This window comes from Cygnus olor, chromosome 12 (genome assembly GCF_009769625.2).
Source record: "Cygnus olor isolate bCygOlo1 chromosome 12, bCygOlo1.pri.v2, whole genome shotgun sequence".
NCBI lineage: Eukaryota > Metazoa > Chordata > Aves > Anseriformes > Anatidae > Cygnus > Cygnus olor.
Window position 1 is genome coordinate 2,225,245 of NC_049180.1, and position 24,800 is coordinate 2,250,044.

General features: G+C 39.3%; 1 protein-coding gene across 1 annotated transcript in view; it reads right to left on the reverse strand.

Annotated features, from left to right (window-relative positions):
• Positions 1-24,800, reverse strand: part of LOC121076880 (BTG3 associated nuclear protein) — a 147,190-nt gene that overhangs the window by 119,633 nt on the left and 2,757 nt on the right. Inside the window, 3 exon segments of the mRNA XM_040571514.1 lie at positions 11,527-11,726; positions 13,078-13,172; positions 14,542-14,686. Coding sequence (XP_040427448.1) covers positions 11,527-11,726; positions 13,078-13,172; positions 14,542-14,611 — 365 coding nt within the window. The 5' untranslated portion in view covers positions 14,612-14,686.

Here is a 24,800-nt window from a genome sequence, read left to right on the forward strand (position 1 = left end):
GTGCACTGACTAAATATCAGAATTTCTTCAGTAACCTTCCATGCCCAATTAGAAGTAGAAAGGCTGGCAAAAGATAACAAAGATACATCAATAATTTATCACAGTTCGTTAAAAATGTGCAGAACATGAGACTTGCGAAAAAAATGAGACTCATGAAAAGGAGATTGTGGTGCCTTAATACTTTAGCAAAATTTTTCTTTTTCTTCGTAAACACACACCTAGTCTGTGATGCTGCCTGTACTAGGTATGTTCGAAACAAGAGAGCAAAAAGCACATTTTTCTGCAATTTCAAATGCAGAAAGTACTGAAATGAAATAAGAACTAATCTAACACACATCTTATAACCAAAACATCAAACGGCTCTATTCCTACAGGCAGGAAAGAGGAAAAAAAATAAGTCATCCATATATATTATAGAAAACTCCTGCAATACTAACACAAAGTGCAGCTAAATGTGTTAGCAAGGTCCTTTGTGTAGAAGGGCAAGAAAGGAAACCCCTAAGGAGTCAAAAACTTGCCCATCCACTGAGAGTGCCAGCATGTGCAATCAAAATAATTTAGACCAATTGTTAAATGAAGCTCTGTTAAGTACCTTTTTATAAACTTTTATAAACTACAAACAATTGTGCAGATGTTATGATCCAAAATCAAACTCCAACTATCCTGGTATGATCCATTATTATACAGATGGCTACATTTACATTTCTTTTTCCAAATTGTCTTACAATTTCTAATATCTGCATTAGAATAAACACACTAAATGGGCAATTTCAGTCTTCAGCATCATGACTACGCTGTTTGGGTGGGTGGGTGGGTGTGTGTACACGTATATATTTCCCCCCCCGTGGTAGAGACTGCTGCATTGAGCAACAACAAAGACGGGAGAGAAAACCAAGGGCCAAGCAGAGCAAAGCTCACTGCATTCAGAGTTTAAGTTCAGTAAAAAGTTTGCGAGACACCTTCTTGAACAAAAGACATTAAGAAGGCCCAATGAGCACTGCATTTCCAGTGATGTACAACCATGAGGGACTACATTTCTATTTTCACTTCTGCAACAGAGGATTTAAACCAACACCACTGTTCCCAACATCAGTCAGAGGCCACCCAGCATAAGCCTGACTTACGTGGCTCAAGAATTTTGGGGGTGAGGGAAGCAGCGTTACAAACTGGGTTTCAAGAGAGCAGTTACAGTAAGTGAAGCCTCAACAGTCATCAGATAAACTGCAAAAAAAATACATCAGGTTTCTGCAAACAGAAACTAAAACACCACGGCTCACAGAGAGGACGGTTCAAAAATCATTTTCAGTGTATACTTCTGGTTTTTCTTGCTTTCTGTAATTACCCAACTGGTTATATCCACTTGCCACTACACACATTTTTATAGAAAGGCCAAGGATGCTGCTACTCTGAGAGCTGGTACTGAATCTTCAAATCCCATATACCCTAGATGGCTGTTAAAGAAACCCCACTCTTTACTTTTTATAAATAATACAATTTTAAAAGATATTAGGAGCAGATTTCCTGTCTCAAACTCCACCCTTTAATATGGAACAAAGCGACTGAGCTAAAGATATGCAAAAATGTACAGTTCCCCAGAAAGGAAAAATTCTGTTTGGAAAGACATTCAGATTCCAAACTGTTTTTTACGTTTGGAAATGTATCAGTTAAATAACATCTGCTGCCAAGTAAGGCAGATGGAAGACTGGCTCCTTGCCACCTCACCAGCCTCACCGAGACCTTGCAAGACGTACGGCTGTTTCATCCTGCTGAGGCTCTGAATCCATCCACAGCTCTTTTCCACCTTGCTTAAAGCAAAACTAGGGACTCTCCAAAAACACTGTGGGTTATTCTTTTTAAAACTATACTGATGTATCATTTTCCATAAGTAAGAAGACAGGTAGTTTTTGCCAGCTTTTTAAAATAGCACTACTGGTACATTAATCTGGTGTGAACAGAGATGCAAAGTACTTTGAATCACATCTTGGAAATGAAATTTCTGTCCTTCCAGAGGAGGAAGGAAATTTGCCCCCTGCAATCACAAATTGATGAGGTGCTCCCCTCTTTATTCATTCTTTTTCGTTCTACATCTTGGAACCAAATACCCCAAGTTACAGCAAAAGTTTCAAGGGAGAGTGCTCCTAAAACTGGATTTTTGAACCCTAAGCACCTCCAGACACTAACATGAAAAATATTTCAACTCTCTAAACTGGAGTCCACGTGAATATATAAGGCTTTTCTGCCCCCTTCTGTCTGCTACCTTTGATATATTACTTCGTAAAATGTATAGTATGTAACGTATGCTTCCATAATCCGGTGCGCTGTGTTAAAATTTACAGAGCTTCACTAAATAAAATCCTAATAATCATTTTCACCCATTTTGCAGCAGTCATGAAGTAAAGACTATTCCCTTTCATTAAAAACAATAATTCTTTTCAAATGTTTATTTAAGAAAAAGGAGCAGCATGAGCCGTACGAAGGCATTTGTCCTGAACCAAACTGCAATTGATGTACTCTCTGCTTTTATTTCTTAAATGCAATAGCTGGCTGTGTTCACAGAACCACAGAATTAAGGTAAATGCTCTGCTCTCCCCAGAAATTATCTAATATGACCTTATGGGATTCGGCAACGGTGTAGGTCAACCTACCTTTTAATACTTCTATAATTGGTTTTAAATGTTCTTAGATGTTAATTACACTAGTAAATGTCCCCTCTAATCCATACGAATAACTCAAAGCCTTTTTGATCTCCATGTATGCCTCCCTTTTTCATTCTCGGACACCCTTACAATTAAAGGACGTTGATTTCTAAAATGTCTTGACACAAGGGGCAAATTCTGTGTGCATTCAGCGCTCTCATTTCTTAGCTTGCTTTTAAGAATAGCGATATATTGCACCACAAGGGGCTCCATGCAACTGATTTTCTGTTTTTGTGCCATAAATTTCAGATTCACTGAAGTCCGGGATGCAGAACGAAGTTGCTATATATTAGCTAAGTGGGAATAAATGTTTACCCACATGTGGCTCAGAACATGCACAAATTATTTCAGATGTTTCAAAACTCCCTGTTTAAAGGATTTCACATCTGTCATGTGCTAAGAGCAACAACCAGGAAGCTTAAGGCATGACAACACTGCAAATTGTCAAATACTAAGCCTCGCAACACATCTGCAAGATTGAAACCCTCGTCTAAAACATGAAGAAAGTTTATTACCTAACTTTATCACCTTTATTTTAAGTGCATATTGCTGAAAATCTTAGCTATCATTATATTTTTTTTAAGAATTCAAAATCATACCCTTAGATTTTTTTTTGTTTTGAGCTTCATAGGCATATTTTAATCACCACCACCATTTAAGAAAATCCGCATACTTTGCGTCTATTTCTCAGACAAAAATTATCAGTCGCTACTTGCTAAGCTATCATCTGAATCGCTGGACCATTACAAACAACATTTCATCAGAAACCATTAAGTTTCATCAGAAACTATTAACATATGGACTGGGAAAAACAAATCAACACAGTTCAAACCTTGGTCACTTCAAAAAGTTTTCATAGATTAGGTTCCATCCCCTACACATCCATGAATTATTGAACTCTCCAAAACACGGCTGAAATGTTAGTATTAAATTGTTAGTTTAATCCTGTAACTGACCTTGTATTCTCAACCTAAAGGCTATCTGAAAGTTATATACTGTTTCTGAATTTATCAAATCCCACCAACAAATTACTAAACACTTGGCTCCTCAATATCTTAGTGCAACAATAATGGATGTGAAATTCCAATGAGAACACTGCTGTACAAACTTCTTAAATACAAGACACCACTTCTCCCTAGTCCTGCATGAATTTTAACTCCCAATAGTGGAAGGATTAAATATAAGATACATTCAAACCAATGATACATGGAATTTGGAGCACTTGTTAACGGTCTGTAACAAAACTCCAGACAGACTCAACCACCAGATGAGCTTAATTTCCAAATAGCTAAGTCTCTAGCACACACACATCCAAAACAAGAATGATGATTGTTTGCAGCACTGCTGCTGTAGATCGTACCAGATAAAGCAAATAGCAATAAAAATCAGAGTCATGAGAGTTCTAGAACTATTTTTAATATAATTGTGTACTGGTCCTAACTACAACAAATCACTGAAGTTTACTGAATTTGTAGCATGTACTTGTACCTGAAATGCAGGTTTCAATGCAGGTAAAATAAAAAGATGTCAATCAGTATTATTACAACTGAGCACCAGAACCAATCTAAAGATGTTGAGGCTGACAAATTCTTTTGATAAATTAGGAGACTTTGGAAAGCAGTTTAGTATTTTTCAGGGAATCAGACATTTAAGTATTTTGTTAAAACTGCAGACGAAGAAACTAACACTATGCAGCTCTGGATAAAAAGATGTCAGGAAAGATGGGCTGCCATCTAATTGTGGAATTCCATTATTTGATTAGTTCCGTTTTATCATCCGGATTTATGATGGTAAGAGAGAACTGCAGTTTTCATATAAACATGTCTACTATACCTCCGTAAGTTATATGGGGTTTTCAGCCATCCCTTTACAAATTTCAAGCCACAACAATTCTTCCAGGCTAAAATGCAGCTAAGCATTGGCTGGCATTGTAAGGAAGCAGTAGCTAATTTTCTTCTTTTAAGAAAACCATAGAGATTGCATTTCATGCATTCAACTTGAAAACGTGTGTGTGTTTATGTACACACAAATCCATGTATAAGCAACCCCTCTATCACCTGGCTTTGCAGTGAGGGATTTAAAAAAAAAACAATAATAGGTGGTAGAACTGAAAACAAAAGCCACAAAAGGCAGGAAAAGTAACAGCATTTTGAGCCAATCGATGCAATTATGAATGGCAGTTCAAGTCCTAATTCCCTTAGTCAAACTTCATCTTTGTCTAAAATGTTTTTTTCAAGCTTATTTTGCTTATATTTATGTGCAATCTTAAAAAAAAAAAAAAACTCGAGATTCTAAACAAAATCTTAAAGTTTAAAGAATAAATACGCTCTAAAGTCTTGATTTTTTTTAAATTATGATCTTTAGATATTGTTAATGTTAACTTTGTTCCCTATCTGGGAGTGCACCTGAGATGACCATGGCGAAAACAGGTCCCAGACAATCGTGCCATCTTCCTTCAGCCCTTTCCCCACAACCAGGCAGGACTCGCACAAAAGCCGTTCAACGCGAAACGCGAAGGCAGCACGCTCATCCCCAGCTCTTCATGACACCATCCCATTAATTACAAACAGAACCCTCACTGGCTGAAGCTACAGATATGACACTCCAGCCGTTAATTTAAAACAAGTTTGTTTGCACACAGTACCACTGACTGACAACAGAAAGTGGCAGGGAAAGTTTGTTCATTTATTGATACCGCAGGGTCCAGGCCAAAACCATGACAGAAGTTCATCTGTGTTTTTGTCAGCCACTCCCAGACTTCAAGGCCTGTGCTAAAGACTCCGCTGGAAAGCGGCTCGAACACAAGATATTCTGAAGGATAAGTAAACACTGCTTGCTTACAGAAAGTGACAAGAATTTCTGAAGACCTAATGAACTCCAAAACTTTTTCCAGAGAGCCTCCTAACACATTCTGATTACCACCCCAAATAACTGACTGTGTTTTCAAGACATTATCAATAACAACTGTTTGTTTTTTTTAAACCTGGCTTAATTTTACTTATTTTTTTTTTCAGGCTGACTGTTGAGTTGTCTTGGGGGCTGAATAAGCTACCAGACAAATATTTTTTCAGGCCTACGTTCAGTACATGAGATCAGGCTCACGGCAGGCAGAATAATGTACCTGTAACTTGAAAAATAAACCATCTGCCATACATTTTTCAGGATACTATAGCCCTCAATACATGCTTTGTTTCAAACCGTGGCAACCTGAAAAAATCCTTCCTGCAAATTGAGTGTCTTCAGACTTGAAGCAAGTGTACTTCCATTAAGGGAGAGTTAGCTTTTAACTTTACTTGAAGATATTAACAATCTGAGAGGTTTATAAAGCTAATCTATTTATCAATGAATTAAAAAGGGAATGAAATAATAGCCATAAATTAAACTCAGAGAGTAGTTTACATTGCCTAATGAGTTGTAGTATTGACCAAAGAAAATGTGGAAAAGAGCTTAACTACATATCCCAGAGACTCAACAGCCACCATTTAATAAAAAGAACATAAGAATTACTATTCTTTTTAAAAGCCAGGAGTAGCACAGTTTGTTAAAATGAATAAAAATCCTTACGATAAAAATGCAACAAAAATGAAAGAGCTATTCAACACCTGACAGTATGAAATTAGGTTGGTTAAGGGGGTTGCAATTCCTAGAAAAAAAACATATATACACAAGAAAAATTCCAGGCATTTGTTTTTTATACCTATACCTCGAATAGATTATTTTTTCCCTTTTCCCCTAAAGGCTCTATGCAGCAGGCAACAATACTTTTGGTAAATTCAAAACGAATGTCATACTGTAATTTTTCTCCCTACTCCCATGCTGCTTTACAACTTCATTTAAAATCATCTCATTTTTCAGTTTTGTATTATTCACCTACAGAACCACTTGTAAGCAATGATACACCAGAAATACAAATCTGGAACTGCAAGCTGAGTGGATGAACAAACCCCATTCATCAAAAATTATTATGCTCTCACGGTTAAGATTAATCAACAAACAAACATGGTAACAAACTACACCTACAAAAATTAAGAAATTTTTTATATCCCATCTGGTACACAACTGCATCAAAAGCCTTCTCTTGTAAAAGAGATGTAAACTCCCTGGTTTGTACCTTAAGACAAAAAAGACAAATGCTGTTTTCCAGAACCAGCTGACTTAAACTACCAACACTGCATTTAAGTGCAGTCAGGTCCATCTGAAGCAGCTTTATTTTAACAAGAGAACGTCCAACCCATTAATAAGTCGTGCCCAAGGATACCATATCAGGCCCTTGCACAAATATTGAGTGCATTAAACTCTGCAATTCCATTTAACTCTCCAGTTCCCATTAAAGACAAAAATATATGAAATTCTATCTCTATGCTTAGTGATCAGTATCCTTAATCGGTCAGCCATAAATGCATGTAGTAAAGAACCAGATGTATGTGGTCTGTATTTCAACTTCACCATAACAAAGGTTCAAAGAAAATATCGGAACTAAAGAAACTCTATTTACATGTGAATTTCCATATTTCATCAGAACCTTTTTTATCGTGAAGAAAATACCAATCTAAAATTTAAATCCTCTCCAAAATCAAAACATTTCAAAAACTGTTATTCTCAATTATATAACGATGAAAAAAAATCCTTAAAAACACAGTAGAATTGCACAATGTAACATTTGCAGAAAATATCCAGAAAAACAAATGATGGAGAGTTCTGTGAAACCAAAACAAATTCCTGTGTTATCTAAAGCGATCAACCTGAACCATTTATACTTGGGCTTACCCACACAGAAAAATGATTAATGGAAAGATGCCGACAAAAATAACACTGTTTCTGGACTGAAGTCTTTCAGATGAAATATTTTCTTTAAAATGTGGATAAAAGATTTTAGCTGCACTGTCACACGCTGTGTTCATCAACTTATAAATCTCAGGACCTGGGCACATGCTCCGTTTCAAACTTATCATTCGGGGCTGCCATTCTGACAGGCAGCTGGCACTGCACCAGCTGTGCTATCGAAGAAGCTTTCAGCAGCTACTGGAATTTCTGACCATCACGGTACCTCATAAAGAAAAGTAATTAGATATTTTTAATAGCCATATTGCCAGGAAATGTTGCAGACGGAGGACGAGAGACAATCACTTCCTGGACGGGGAAGCAGGGCTGTACTAATGCTGCACGAAGCTGGAAAAGCTGGGATCGCTGGGACAAGGCACTTACTCCCCGTACCAACTCATTAACTTACGTTGCTACTGTTCTTGGCTCTTTTCAAGCTCCAGGTTTAACACAACTCGGTGCAATCTAAGGATTTGTGTTTTGAAACCTTCTGACGGTCTTTCTTCTAAATAAACGTGGAGAAACTGTGCTTATTTAGTTCTGCTTTTCATGTAGTAACTCACTGAAATGCAGCAGATCACATCTCCAATTCTGCATGACCTCCTTTAAAATGTTTTCTGATAGTTTTTGCTGTAGCTTAAGCCACTTTCTAGATTTAAAAATTAGCCTGCTGTTCCTCTGTATCCCAACTGTTCACAGAAATTACTCTTTACACAGGACCGTGTATCCTTTATTTTCCTGCATACCTGCACTGCAATTAGCTGGAATATAACGAAGTACCATAACAGCAGATCAGCATCAACAACAGGAATAAAAGAATTGAGCATAGTCCAGCATAAGTACACCTTCACAGATGTAAAATATCAAGAGCAGTAGACAGTACTGTAATTTCTGAAAACAACATTTCATAATTTTCCAAGAAACATCAACAAACCTGCAAAGTACACATACCCAGAAAAGGATGCTTGAAGATTTCCACACAAATCATGCCTCGTGTGCGTAATAGACAGAAAGCAGAGTAAGACTAAAACGTACTGCATTTCTGTCCTGGGAGCTAAAAACATGGGGTGGTTCCTGATTTATTGCAAGTCCCCTTGAAAACTTCTGCTTCATTTCCCTAACAAGAGTTTTTAAAGCTTGGAAACAATAGTTTGGCACCAAAAAAGAGTACAAGTTATTCCAGTAAGTCAACATGTTAAGTTTTCTAGAAAAGACCATTTATCATTGAACGCAAGTCTGACAACCATTACCAAAGTTACACTCCTGCCTCCATAACACAACTGGATGGTCAGATGATACTTTATCAACTCCATCTCATCAGCAGCCTATCCACAACAGCACCACACACAGTGTAAGATTCCACATCATAGTCCCGGCAGGCATCAGTGCTCAGATGTGAATTTACCTGTTACACTGCAACTACACAACTCCACCACAAGGTGAGACAGAAAAAAGCCCCTCTGTCCAAGTTGTCCTGGTTTTCATCACTTGATGACCTGCACGTATTTCAAACTGACAAGCCTTAGGAAATTCATTTACTTTTAAAAGCACAAATACAACAGAGCAATCAAACTGTGTGAATTTATAATGCACAGTTCACGTGCTTTACTGTGTGCACTGCTGTAACACACATTTTGATCGTATTAAATCTGCACCAAATTAATGCAAGCAACTAAATTACCAAGAAAAAAAAGTAAACAAAATTCACTATAGAGTGGAAGGGAAGAGATCACAAATCCAAAGGTATTTTTTAAAAAAAGGTAAGAGTCTGCTATACTGGCATCTGGTTGACATGTCTTAAGTAACTACAGCATTTTTGTTAGAGCGGTAAGCCTGGTATTATTGTGGCAGAAAAAGGAGATGGGGGTTGAAGAATCTTATTCAGATGCAGAATCTATTATCCAAAACACTGACTGTGGCTGGCAGCTCTCCACTGCCATCTGCAATGGAAGGGGAAGAGGAACCAACCCAGAGTTGATAGAACAGTCCACATAGGTTGTGAATCAGAAACAATGAACAAGAGATTGAGGTTTTTATGAATGAATGAGAGACAGGGAATTCAGTGAAACATCCCACCGCTGTGAAATTGAAGTGTTATTAATGCCAAAAAGACCTGCAAGTTAAACACGTACACCCCTGTTTTCTTTCGAGTCACATATGCCATAGACTGCTACAAGAACAAAAAGCTTAGTGAAAATGCTTGTGTAATATTTCAGTTAATTGCTCTATGAGCCAAACAGTTATTATAGGTACTTAATATCTTTTGATATGGAACTTAGCTGTAATTGACCTTTTTCACATATCATAGGGAAACTCCAAAAGCATGAGGTAATGCAGACACGGACCTGTTTAAAGAAAAAATAAATGGAAGAAGGGAAAGGAAGATGTCCAATGATCAAAATGATCATTAACAGCATATGAAAAAAGGCCAATAAAGGAATTCTGGAGTATCAACGCTGTATTTGGACATCTAAAAAAGAAATTTCTTTTGGAAAAGTATGAAGAAATGTGAATTGTTCCTATCTAGGTAGGTATCTGTTACAGCAAAACAAGCAGACTATTCAAATCTACACTAAAAATAAAAGAGATATTGAACTTTTAAAAAGAGAGCAAGAACCGCATTGAGTTCTTTATCCTTTTAGATTTTTCCATACAGATTTGGTACATTTCTGAAAATTAGACTCTATTCATCACAAGTAATCACTTTCAATTGTGGGGTAACAGGTAGTCTGCATTATACAACAGGTACAACTGCACGAGCAAAGTGTTCCCTCTGAATGTAAAATCTCCAACTTTGAACTTCTTGTGGTAGCAAGATTATACTCCATCCTGTTTCATAAATGCTCAAACTGCAAGATATCGTAAAATGTCAGTACCAGTTGAGATACGTTCTTTAACTTAGAATATCTATTATACAAATAGCAATACGGAAAGTAAAAACGTATATATACACACGCAGCAGTTAAGTGTAGAGTGATATAATAGAAAAAGGCTATTGTTTGTGGTTTGTTTTCTTACCTCACATGGATGTGCCTCACAACATAAAGGAACTATTTTTTTCTATGGAGATGTAGAGTAGTGCACCTGGAACAGTGCACTGAGCAAGACATATCAAAAACATATACGAAATATTTTTCAGTTATTAACAAAGTTCAGAGCGAGTGATGAAATATCAGAAGATCAAAAAACAGACTGACAAAAAGCATATTAAGTTCATGTATCTTGACTAGAATGGTATGGTGTGAAAGTTGTCTATGAATATTACACAGTTGTAATGGAAAATAAAAAGTCATTATTTAAAAAAGTATTAAGTTTTTTCCTAGCTGTAGAAATGTGAATGTTGGAAAAGTCGTTACACAAAAAGTCTCTTGATCATCATATTCCTCTGGCTGGAATAATACCCATGGTAAAATGATAGGCACATCAGTATTTAAGATATTTAGAACCATATTAGGCAACTCATAAAGGTACTCCAGGTCAAACCTTCCCTTTCATCAAAGTGGATGAGATTATTTAACAGATTTTCCATCTCCTACTTCTAACCCCAAAATAAACATAGGTGCTATTCTACCAGGAGTCTTTAGAAAATAAGCACATATAACAAACTCTGCTGTATTTCTGTCTGATAAAACGAGAAGTAATCAGAATGATGAACTCACCAATTCAAAACAACCACAGAAATGAAAGTAAAGCAAGTCTACAAAACCCATCTGAAACAGATGATGTGACTTTTCCAGAGATGGATGAATCTGTCTATTTTCAGTCAAAATTAAATGTGGAAATAGTTGCAAACTGTCCGTGGACCGGTGTGACACGATTGGTCTTATTCTAAGTAGAAGTAACATCATGAAACTGGTACAAAAATTACCTCTGAGAAATTAATTCTACATTCATAAGCAGCACACCAAGTTCCTGACAGCTATAAAGAAAGCTGCAGAGCTGGACGCCAGGGAAAAGGATTTAGGTTATTTTAAAAAGCACATTGATGAGTAATCTATTCTTTTCTTACCATCGTACTTTATTGCAGGTCTGTGTAGCGCCAAGAGGAGAACCTGCCACCATGGGGACTTGGATGGGGCTGTGCTGTTTGTTCATGACAAGATCCAACTTCTCTTCCAGTGATTTACAGGTAGCCTCTAGTGCCAGCAACTTCGCCTCAATGCTATCCAGTCGCAGGCATATTGTCTGATTAATGGAATACAGGAATGACTAGAAAGGGGAGAATGCAAGAGAAACTGCTTTTAAAGACGTACACATTTATCTTCAGCAACATACACATAAGGAAGCTCCAGATAAATGTGACTGGAAGACAATTCTAAAGGAACTAGCAATGTGCCTAGTGACTAAATTCAGCCACATACAGAACCGATGACATTCAGGAGCATTTTAATATTCTCATAGTCTTTCAGATCTTTATTTAGAAGCCAAAAGCATCCAAGCCAAACACATTTTCACCTAAGCACTTTGTTACTATGATTCCATACACCACAAAATCATTTTAAATCACATGCCAAAGCCTTTCATTCGATATATTTAAAAAAAAATATATATATAAATCAATGAAAGCATCCTTCTGGATAAAGTTAAATAAGAATTTCTTTCCTCGTCCAAACAGATACATTTGGATAATTACAGTGGAATTGTATCAACACTAATCACTTCAGGGACAATAAATGCCACTCGCTTCAGTTTTCTCCTGAACAGCAAACCAAGAAAAGCAAATAAACAAACTTTGTTTTCCTGAGCAATTTTATTTAAAAGAAAGCATATTCCACTTGGTTCCCCTTGGGAAAAATAGGCTATTGAAGGGTAATGGTACACGCATACTCCTCTGCAAACAGCAACTGTGCCATCTCGTGGCCCTCAACTACAATTCACACCCCATCGAGCTGCTTTGCAGTGCTGCTTCCCCCCCTGCTCTCTTAATACAGAGCTTCAGTTTCTATGGCAGAATTTCTAGACAAAATTACATACTGCTTAACATGCATGGCAGTAAAATACAACTCACACGCTTATGCTTCAAGACAAAAACATTACTAAAACACAATAGTGGGAGCAGCATGGGAAGTTCTGCAAGTACAGAAGAGCCTGAGCTGCTGAGCCTGAACCAAATATAGCTCAACTCTTAGGAGAACGTTGTTAGCTTAAAATAATAATTTAAAACATGCTGAAAATATCTGTATATTGTAATAAAAATATATTAAATTTATTTAAAATATACTTATGACAATACCTCAGTATTGTCATACAATACATCAAATTTATTCCTAAGGGTTGAGTTTATTCACTTCATCAAAGAAGATGGAGCGATGTTTGAGCTACTAGAATTATTTCTGATTAAATTTTATATTGCATATAAAATTTTTGCTAATGATTTTATACCAGGAGATTAGCCAATTATGCAGATTTTAAAATTTATGCAGAAAATGAACACAAACATTTACAAGAAGGATATATTTCCAGTACTATGCATGAGCATTAGTTCATTTGATATCATTTCCCCAAGAAAGCTAATTTAATTGGTATTATGAATAGAAACAGAAAAGGGTATTCTTGTAACCTTAATAGAGGGATCCTGGCAGTTAATTTCTATACGCTGACGTTTCAGAGTAGGCTCTACGTCATCGTCTGTCACTTCATGATTCTCCAACACAACTGCAAAGAAAAATAAGCGTTGCCATAGCTTATAATACAAGAGGCAAGACTTGGATTTAAAATATATTAAATGGACAAATCAAATAATATGAAAGGAGTTTAGTTAACATACTGTATATTTCTATTTATTTTTTTTTTTGTTTTTCTCTTAAATATATATGATTACTTACTTCTGGCTTCTGAACCCTCACACTCTGCAAAACTGTAAGCAGTTCTAATTCTGCACAAACGCAGGATTCCTCCCACTCTGTTCACAGAATCATAAAATCATTTAGGTTGGAAAAGACTTCTAAGATCATCTGGTCCAAGCTTTACCCTAGCACTGCCATGTCCACCACTAAACCATTAATTTCTCTCCAGTAGAGATTAACTAAACCCTGAAAATTTTCCAAAATAAGTACTTGGTTATGCAGACCTATAGATCCTAAATGCTTTTAATCTAGAGGTAAACACTCTGAAGAAACAATAACAAAAGTGTTCTGAACTCTAACTGGAAAACCTCGCTGGTAAAATCAAGAGGTAGAGCCCCAAACAACGTCACAGTCAGAACATCACCTGAAATGAGCCCAGGTTCAAGGTCCTTTACGAAATCGAGCAAAGGAAAGCTTGTTTAAGGTTGCCCATACTACAGGTGATAATCCTTGGATGCCCACCAAGTTATGAACTAGACTGGGACAGGTAAGTCTCAGCTTCCCCTCCATCTCTTTGGGTACATTTCTGAAAGAACTTCTCTGTTCTGCATCAGAAAAGTATTTTTAAGTGTGTTTCTGTTTTCTGTACCTGTAGTTACTGTTCTTTCTGTCAACACTTACTCACTTATACATGACAGCATTGGATTAAATTCTGTAGTTGATTTCAACACATTTTCCCTTAGTAGATCAAATTCTAAGCAAAGGAAATCACGGTATTTGCTTTCAGAATTGTTTTTCAAACTTACTGTCATTTTGCTATAAATCCAAGGAATTTTAATAATTTTTGAGAGGAAATATTTTACAAGTAAAACACTGATTCATAATAGAGGGGTGATAGTTCTTATTCGAGGAAAAGTCTCAAACATGGATTTGGTCTGAAATTAAAAAAAATATGATTTGGCATATATCGAGTTTTGGCAGTAGTCTACCTTTGAAGAAAAAAAGTCTTTAAAAGAAAAGTAAAAAAAATAAAAATTAATTTGATCCAAAGGGTGCTAGAGATATGTAAGTAAAGCTGTCCAAATTCAGTAGGTAGTCTCAGCAAGCGCCTCTCAAAGTAAATATTGCAGCAGCACTTTATATTTTTTTTAAAAGCAGCTCAGCAGTGATTTCCACCTTGTAAACGGGTAATACTACACATTATCTTTCTCATGCCATCGCTACCACCTCTACTGTACCTGGGTTATCTGGAGTCAAGTCTTCAACAGCAATCTGAACAACATCTGCCAAGTCCTGTTCTGACATCATTCAGAACCAGGCTGCAATGTCCCGTCACACACCACCGCAGGCCCCCAAATAAGTAATTTTACAAGACATGCAATCCTGAAAAACAGCAGCAAGAGGAGCGTTAATACCTGATATAGCCATTTTGCATTTATTTTTTTCATTTTTCCTCTACAAAAGGAGAGAGAATTCTTAAGGGAAGTGACCGACATAGAGAACGGATCACACAATGGCGTGAGCTGCTACTTTAATACGGGCATCACCCACGCGTATAAACTTTCTACATTATGAGTAGGCTGAGAGCACGAGCTTTCCTTTCCGATTCACCTTGCTGCATTTTCCCAGTGGATAAGGAGACTGGGTAGTATCAGAGACTGAGCAGCTTGTCAGTGTAAAACACAAACTGTTTTCTTTAAACTGATTTAAAAAAAAAAAAATTAAGTGTCTAAAAGAACATTCATAAATTGCAGGGTTTTAATTTGCAAATTATTCCTTAGCTCTGGGGAGTGATCAGACCTAAGTGTTGATGTTGCAATAGCATATGAGTTTCCCAGACCACACTGGCTACTGCAATCTGTACAGATCCACATGAACACAAAGTCCTACCATGTCCTACCAAAGTCCTGCCAATTTTAATGGGCACCTAAAACTCAGCGAGAACAGGGAGCTTCTTTGCAGCTAGTTATAAGCAGACTTGAAACAAAACTTCTTTTCTCGGGCACTGAACCTGCCTGTTTTTTCCACAATTCAATTCTGATGAAGGCATTTTCAGAATACAGCCCTGATGTCTCAGCCCTGCTCCCTTGGAACCCTCCGTCAAGGTTATTTATTAGCGTTTTAAGAGAAACCTTCAGCCTGTAAAATTGAATTAAAATCACTGGAACCATTTGTATCTCTGCTTTCCCACAGTCATAAAAGGATGGACAATGAATACAAGGAAATCAGTCTTTTTTTCCTTTTTAACCTGAAGCAAAAAAAAAAACCACTAGCACAATAATTTAAGGTTTACCAGTGGAAACGGTAACTCATCCCTTAACATCGACGCTGAATCTACTCCAGCTACGCATAAAGATTTTCCTCTTTCCCTCTGCCACTCGAACACAAGAAAGCCATTAAGCCAGACAGGTGGAGCACAAACTTTTGAAGAGAGGGACAGAACGTGGAGAAGGGTCAGCGCGTTGCGAGAGCCCATCTCAGGAGGAGGACTCCCCGCGCATCGCAGTTGTTTACTCAAAATACCAGCGCTGCCAATACTGAGTCATCTGAAATTCGGATCGTGGTGAAAAACTGTTGGGACCGCGCGGAGCGTGGCAGCGCGCCCGAGAAAACTGGCAATGCGTTAGTGCATATGGATGCCATTTTGGCAAACCGCATTTGCCATTTCTGAGAAATCCTGGTAAGCGGCCAGCCTTCACATAATAAAACAGCTGTGCTAGAGTTACTGTTTCATAATGTCACATACTGCAAGTAAGGCTAAGAGCCCTGCCCTCGATGTGAAGAAGGCCACCACTCCAAACACTAAGAACGGACAAAGTAGAACAAAACCCAACTTTTAACACTTCGTCGATTTACGCAACGCTAGACTTCCCTGATGCTGCGTGCGTTGCTTTTTAACCAGCTTCACCCACAAACACATCAGTATCTAGTAAGTCATTCCAAAGGACTTTTAATTTTCTTTTTGTTTAAATCCACCGTAATACATATTTAGCCTTTCAAAACTCATTCTGTAAAGTATTGAAATGAATTAAACCTTTCTGCAACACAAAAAATGATTTCACACTTCTGACCTCTGTTCTCCATCTCTTACGGGTCATAGTCTGAAAGTATTCAGCCATAGATCAGAAAATAAGTCCTGAAAGATTCTGTCAGTCTTTAAACAACAGCATACCAACCGGACTGGGACTGGGAAGAGAGCTATTACACATACACAGCAACATTTCTTCGCAACAACAGTATTTATTTCCATTTCAACAAATTTTATTACAATTTCAGGAAACCATACACTGCAATTAGCCAACAGAACACATTTCTACAGTCTCTCCAGGCTGAGCAAAATATCCTTCTGCTGTCACCAGATTCACTGAGCTTCTGGATCCAAAAATAAGGAGAAAAGAGGTAGTTGTTGTTAATGCTAGATGGGAGGGTCGTGAAAGCAACGCCCAAATGAGCTCCGCTGGGTGCTGCAACCACAGCAGCTACCACAACATGAAAACGTTCCTCTGAAAAATTCAGAATTTCAGTTTATAACAGAAAATTTCAGCAGCGGGCTAAGCTTGCTTTCAGAACCAAGGGCAACATTCTGATAAAATTTAACAGGATTAAAGTTAGAATTAGATTATTACCTTAAAAAAGCCTCAGATTCAAAAATAAAAATAAAAAAAAATCAGAATAACAGCTTCTCCACACATTTTCCACATATTTCACCCAGTGAAGTATTTACCAACATTTCCTGAAGCAAAGCACTTCCTTTCTCAAAATTTGCCTTTTTTTCCTTTTTTTTTTTTTTTAAAACCCCCTCCCCTTTCATTCTCCTGGCCGCAACGCCAGTCCCCATTAATTCTAAATTAAATGCATGTACATTGGCATCGAGAACCCAATGCTGAAATATTACCTGGACCAAGTACTAAGATATAAGAAAAAAAAAATGCAAAGAAAGCCAGGAAGCTCAGGATAAACCCCATCAGGGACAGCCAAGCTCCACAAATGAAATGCCCCCACTTTGTCCCCCCCCCAGGTGGTGCTGGGGAGCTGGATGACCAGAGCAGTATTTTGTAGTCAGCTGCCATCACCTGGAGGAGAGGTTTGGGAAGACGACGGAAAATACCTCGTTAATACGTTCGTTACAGGAGGCCTTGGCCAGCCAAACTCAAACTGGCTCCAGCTGTGCTATTTCCACGGATCCACTCCTCCTGGGGGCTGGAGGAGACACCTTCAGCTCTCGCCCAGCACAAATTCAAGCCCGGGTTAGGAGGCGGCTCTCCCCCAGCGGGATGTGCCCCCCGCTTCCAAAAGCCTCGAGCGGTGCCGCAGCCTCCTGCTGCACTACAGCGCTCAGGCACGCTCATACCTTGAGTTGCGCGCGATACAGCTGCAGTAGGTTAGATAAAGTGCTCCAAATATCTCTGTGAGTGCTCTTTCTCAGAATTGATAGACCTAAGACAGATTTACGATAGCCTTTGTTTAATTAAGGGAATATTTGTAAGCAGCCAAATTAAATTCAGGTCACCTGGATTCTAGATTAGTTTATCCACACATGAGTTTAATGCAATTTAATTAATCCGTTTTAAAACATTCATTTAGAGTAATTCTTCCGAGCATTCCCTTGTAAACAAATCTATTTGCTGGAATATCTGATGGCTTTACAAAATCGGAGGGCACCATTCCAAAGTGCATCATCAAAATCAGCCAGTGACTTGTTAACATACGAAAACAGGCACCAAACAGAAACCTTCTCCCTCGTACTCACTAGTGAGGGTAAACGCTGTATTTAAAGCAAACAAACGTTCTCCAAAGCCCTACTGTGTGCGTGTTTACTTGAACTTCTCTTATTTGAGCAGATAATTAGTGCCTGGCTGGTATTTCTCAGCGCTATTGATAAATGAAGAAAATTCTCTTACTTAGCAGGTGAGGAATAACCTACTAAAAAGCGACAATTTAACAGCACTTAGGGTTAAATGCAGGAGCTCCCAGCCCCCTTTACACCCCAATTCTCTGAAGCTACAGTCTGTCAAAATATGAAGTCAAAAACTATTTTCAACAACAACAACAAAAAAAAACATTTTGCACTTCTTTACTACCACCAAAAACTATGCAGGAGAATTCTAATCTTTCTTAGCTTCTGTTTAGCTTTTGTCCTTAAAATAGAAGTAAAAACAGTGTTTTATGTAATTTTCACAGCAAAACTGTGCCACAAGCATGTCAGTTTAACAGTTTAAAATTGAGTGTAATATACGTGCATATTTGGTTCAGCCAAAGATCAGAAAAAGCCTGCCCTCCCACGACATGACAAAGCCATCCCTTACCTAGGAAGGCAAGGACAGGGGCCATAACAGTCTGCAGGCAGATATCTAAAACAAATATCGGTAACAACCACGCTATGCTGATGGACTCCCAGACCAGTTTAAAACGGAGACAGCAACATACAGAGGGGAACAGCTGCTTCAGAAATGAAGGGTCTTAAAATTTCTTTGGAGTGCAAAATCTTGCAGGGAGGCAGAAATTCTCAAATATTGTTGTCAATGCCTTATAATTATTATTGGTCATATGTATATACACACGTATATACGTCGTTCCACCTGGTACAAGCCACTGGTTTGCCTGGATGTCCGTTTCTAACTCTGCTGACGCGCTGCCCGTGGCCACAACCCCAACACGACCGAAGCAGAACACAACCACCACGCAATCCTGCGTGCTCAGCCCCACTCGGCACGTTCCGGCACGAGAAACCCCAGCAGCGGCTGTGTGGCCACATCCACCAGAAACTCGAGCACAAGCTCTCCGTGGACCTTGTACAAACACTCACTGCTGTCACGTGCAAACACCCCCGCTGCCACAGCTTTGCTGGAATTATTCCCAAAGGAGCTAGGAAGGAGATGTTAACACCTATCGCAAGCGCGCTTTCAGGTGCTTCGACATGTAAAGAAGTCGGAATTCAATTTTACCGACATACAATCCCGTTGAACTTAATGAGACTGCCCATGTGGACTGGATATACTTAAGTGCTTGCAGATTCAGGGCCCTAAAGCAGAGGTCAGTTTCCTGCATCACCGTAAAATTGCTCAGGATATTGGTCGTTAATGCGAGGCACGACTTGCACGGCTCAAAACCCAGCGAACATGAAACAAGAGCCACTCGAACAGCGCAGGCAGTACGCAGAACCAGATGTACCACGTTTTATTGCTTTCGCCCATAGATGGAGAATCTTTATTGATAACATCCCCCCAGAAACACAAACGCTTTGGTTCAAAGAACGGGCTTCTAGAACCCTTTTCCTATCACGTACATAAATGTCTCTCCCAGTCTCAAAGAGCTTCTACCCGTGGCTGGAGGGGGGAGAGATAGGTCGCCCAGACGTCCTTTTAACTTTGGGTGCCTGTACCCATTTGAGATTAGCAGCTTCTCCCCCAGTAACCTCTTCAGGCATCTATCTTTCTGCGACACTTCGGGCTGACTTTGGGAATTGCAACCAAGTGCCTAACACAATCTGAATTATTTGGGGCCGATCTCGGTCCTCTACGACAACTACAACACTGATAAAGGTATTTTGCTTCTGTGCCGCAGCAAGATGCAAAACATCGTGCGGATCTTAGGAATGGATGTGGTTTTGGTGAGATTACCAGCACGCCTTGAACGCCTGCAGAGTGCACCCCGATTAACGAAGGCAGCTCCGACGCACGCCTGAACACTTCCCGACACTGTGCCCGTGGAGCCATGGACCTTCCGACAATAAAACTAGCCTCAGAAAGGCAGCCCGAGTCTGGCCCTGTAAATTTGCTATTCTGAAGTACGATTCGGTAGTCCTAGCAAACTGGCGGTCCTGTTAAACAAGCAGAATCAAAACCAAACGCTAACATTTATTCTAGTTGAAATGTGAATGAACAAGAAAAATGAATGGAATGTTAAAGAAAGAGCTGTGCCCCAGCTCAGTGCTACCGTCCAAAGGAAAACGCTCTTACCTAACCAGAACATTAAGCGTATGAGAAAGAGCAAAACTTTGCTTGAGGTGTAATACCGCAATGTAAGCGGATTACGCAGCAGACAAAGCGCTGTACTGAAATATTTGAGATCTGGGTGCTTTGTTTCCCATCCTCCATCACAAAACTCAAAGGATATTAAGATGTTATGCTTCATCTAAAGTGACGGAAGCCACAGAAGTTTACAGACTTCAGGTCTGGTACAATCTGTGCCATTGGCCCACCAAGGGATCGAGGCAAGATTCAATTTTCCCTGCTGGAGAGAAAAAAGAATACTCCCCTCAGAAATAAAAATAAAAATAAAAAAGCAAGGTACAGTATCTGCCTGGCTCCTGAGCAGATCACGTTGTTTTGAATGAGTTTTTGCTACTCATCCTGCAGGGGAAACTCAAAGAGGAAACAACAGTAATTTCTAAACATCTCAAAGGGCCTTTATTGAGAAGTGACTAAGAGCTGGGGAAGGGGATGGGAAATGAGGACTTCCTCTGGAAAGACGATGTTCCAGAAGTCACGGGTATCTGAAACATCACCCGCTGCGACATGAACCTAGCACTCATTCAGAGCAGGTAACACCCCAAGTTCTTGTGCCAGGCTCGTTTCCACAGGCAGCAGGGCAGAGCAGGACAGCGAACGAGCTTCACCCGCTGCTACCTGAAAGATCTGCAGAGGCAGCCGAGAAGCTGGCTGAGGAAAGCTGTGGGATCCTCTTCCCGTCCCAGGAATCCAACGCTTGGAGGCCGGGTACGAGCAGTACAAACGCCTGTTTTACAGACGTACGAACGCAGTCTTTGTCAGGTGAGACTCCTCTGCAGCACAGGGATCTCCGTGACGTTCATGAAACTCGGGTTCCTGCACGAAGGACCAAGGGACCACATTTGCCCCCCGGCAAAGACCCAGAAACTGAATCAAAGTTTATCACCAAATCTTTGGCCATAAACTTGCTCGAGAGACTACTTTGGAAAATACAATTTCTATCAACTTTGAGTTTCATTACGTCAAGAAAAAAAGTGCACTGATAACAAAACATTTTGAAATTTCATTGGCATAGACAAAAATCATTTTGAGAAACTTGAATTTTTTTCCCCGTATGAAGTGGAAGCCAAAAAGCTAAAGTTCTTTAAGACTTCATGATATATTTAATAGGTGCTTCCAAGCTAATACTACGATGTATTTCTCTACTATTAGAGATACTTTCTGTATAACTACTGGTTCAACTCAAAATGATATTTTTTTTTCCTACGAAATACATATATGGGCAGACTAACAGACACAGATAGCAGCCGTTGACATGTACAGACCATTAAGGGATGCCCCCGAATCTTTACTCTGCAGGTTTAGGTTTGATTCGTGCAGACTGAACCTTCAGGACCGTCCCTAACAGAACAGCTAGAGAAGTACATCGAGTGCAAAGAAGGAACACGCCATCAAACAGGGCTAAAAAGGACATTCATCCACTCCTGAGAGTAACTATAACTATGCTTTGAGGCTGAGGACAAATCAGTCCAACCAGCAGGAACCTGCTCATGTGTCTGAAGAAGCTAAGCTTGCCTAATTCACCAGAAGATGGCGGAGGAAAATATACAATCTGCATTATCCAGATAAAATATATTGCATGCTGTTTGCTGGTTTAAAATCCAAATGTCTCTCAAATGCCAGGAAATAGCAATGAAACTTCACTCTGGAGGTTCCTAATGTCTAGAACTATAAGAAATACACCCCAAAAGATCAAAAAGGATAGAGGTGCAGCTGCCTACAGCTGCAACAACAGCCCATAAGTCTATAAATACTGACAGTAATAGTAGCAATCAAATGGTAAACAGTAACAACATTAAATAAAAGAAAACCCGACTTTAAAAAAAAAATGTATAGCCTTGTAAAGCAACCCAGTAAAGAAAAATAAAGCAATTACTATCTGTTGAGCAAATAGCCCTGAAGAGGCATAGCTGGGCTTTTAACACGGGAATATAATCTCACGCACAAGACAGGACTGATCTAGATCTCTGGTCTTCAAAACTGAAGATTTTTTCCTGTTATTTAGGAATCAAAACACATTGCCATGCTCCAGCCGAAAGCTTCAAGTATTATTTGTTATCTCAAAACAGCAAGGAGCTTATTAAGGAATATTTCAACAGAACATATGGGAATTTAATATTTGAATCCCCTCTGGAAAGCGGAAAATAAGTAACATAACAAAAGGGCTGCAGCTAAAAATAACGATTTTTAAAAGTTGTCAGATGCTGCCGGAAGAGAGAAGGAGGTGAAAAAAATGTCAATATTACAACACTTGCTAAAATTTGCTGAACAAAATGACAGTTTGTGAATAGTGACCACCTACATAGTGACTTATACCTGATAAAAAGCATTTGTGTGTGTTTCTAAGGCAACTTCATTAACTATTTCAATAATAGGAGCAATCCCTGAAGTTTACCTCCTGCTTCATACCTTAATTCTCTCTATTCTACTGCATTTGTTTGCCTAGATTTTTTTCCACATATCCATCAATCTGTGTTATTTTAAACTGATTTCCCTTTTGCAATGCAAAGTACACAGCTGAGATCAAAGGATGGGAAACAGATTTTAAGGAAATTAGCACAGCTTTCAATTTATAGCTCTGAAAGCCCCGTTTTTCCATTATGTTCTCCAATTATTTCTGTATCACAAAGTAATTTTTTCTCATTAAAAATAATTCTGTGTTCTCAAGCAAACAGCTTAACGAACAGGATCTCAGCATATTAAATTTTAAATGACCATGAGAATAACAAGGTTTATTTCATTCAGTGGAATTATTTGCATTATTTTCAAGAAACCTTGGAGAATATTATTTGCTCTAAATAGTTAAAGACATCAGGAAAGTCAGAGTGTTCCAAACTGAAATCATAGCAGTAGGCAGACCAAACCAGAAACTGGCTGACACTGATCTCCAGTTTAACAACATCCGTACTTCTCCAGCATAAAGAATCAGAGCGTTCTCTACTTAAAGCCACGTAAAAGATGGCTGAGAGGCTTTAGGTAGCGCACAAATGGCTTTTATGTTTCTGGAAGCGGACAGGCTGCAGAAGCGACCTGTCGTTGCCTAGATAAAACACAAGCAACAGCAACCGAGCCCTGCCCCTTGGACGGCAGCCTTGTGCTCGAGCCATGCACAACCCTTGAGGAACACGTGTGCAGCTCCCGCTTCGTGGCCACATCACGTTCCTGACAGCACGCTACGCCAGCACGCCAGCACTGCTCGCTGAAAAGCCCCACTGGTGGAATTCAAACCCAAAGAGATTGCCGAGGGAAACATCACGTCCCCTGCTGTTTTGCAAAGGAACGGCGCTGCTGAGGCCACTTCCATCTGGCTGACCCGCTCCACGTCCAAGGTTGCCGCCGCCCTCCTGCCAAGAGGCTGGGCGCACACTGCAAAGCGCCACTGGCAGGTCTGTGTCGTGGAGCACAGATGCTAAGCCACAATCCTCTCCTCTCATCGCCACATCCACTCACCGTTGTAGAACCAGCTCTTAAGAGACGGAGAACGAACGTGGAGCAGGCTGTGGGAATGAGACGCACACCTAGCCCCGACCCCGTCCCACACACGCTGTGAGATACCCAGCTTAGCGCAGCCTTTTCGCGGGCAGGGGCACTTAAACTGGAAGGTTACAGGATTATTACAGGATTCGGAAGTTTCCATTTCCCTCTGCAAAGTTACTTCGCTATAGCTTTTGAAGGTTTTGCCCTGGAGAGCTATTCAGCCCAAGCACAGGAGACACCCAGGACAGCACCTGTACCGACACACGGGTTCGCCTGGACCCTGAAAAGCGTACGGCAAAGATTCCACTTCAGTCTGTAGCTCCTTGACGTCTGGCTCAAGTTCAAGGAAAACTTGTGCAAAAACATTTTATTCTTTTGTGTTTGTCTTACCTCAAGCAGAAACTAGATAACAAAAGGGAATAAATATCATTTCCTATTTTTTCCTACCACGTGCGCTGCTGATCTATGTACTTGAAAAAATTTCTGATCTAGCACTTTTGGTGGAAGAAGCCGATGCTGTTACGGGCCCCTACTATCAACAAGCACCGTGGCCAACATAAGATCTACAACAGGTAACCTGCTTACTCAAAAGTCTAACATTTCCCTCCTGCAACCACTTAGAAAAAGGAAACATCCAAGCTCCCAAAACAGACCTTAGCACTGCTTTAAAACACAGGGATAACACTAATGTTTTTAAATTCTTACCAAAACTATTTATGAAAATAATCTGAAGAGCATCACATAAGTAGAAAAAGACAGATAGGTATTCTTCTGAAATACTTTCATCACTACAGTCTGATCCTGTTTTGCCATTCCCCCTCCCTCCTCCGGAGAAAAAAGTAATTCCAGCTTTAAACGTGCAAGAGTATCTATCAGCGGGCTGTCAGAGCTAAGGTGACACATAACAGATGTGTTTATAAAGAGCAGGGAGGCAAGTGGTGATTTTCTTCACAGTTTCTATGAATTCGCACCATGGGAAAGCAGATGTGTGTTATTTTTTCATCATAAGA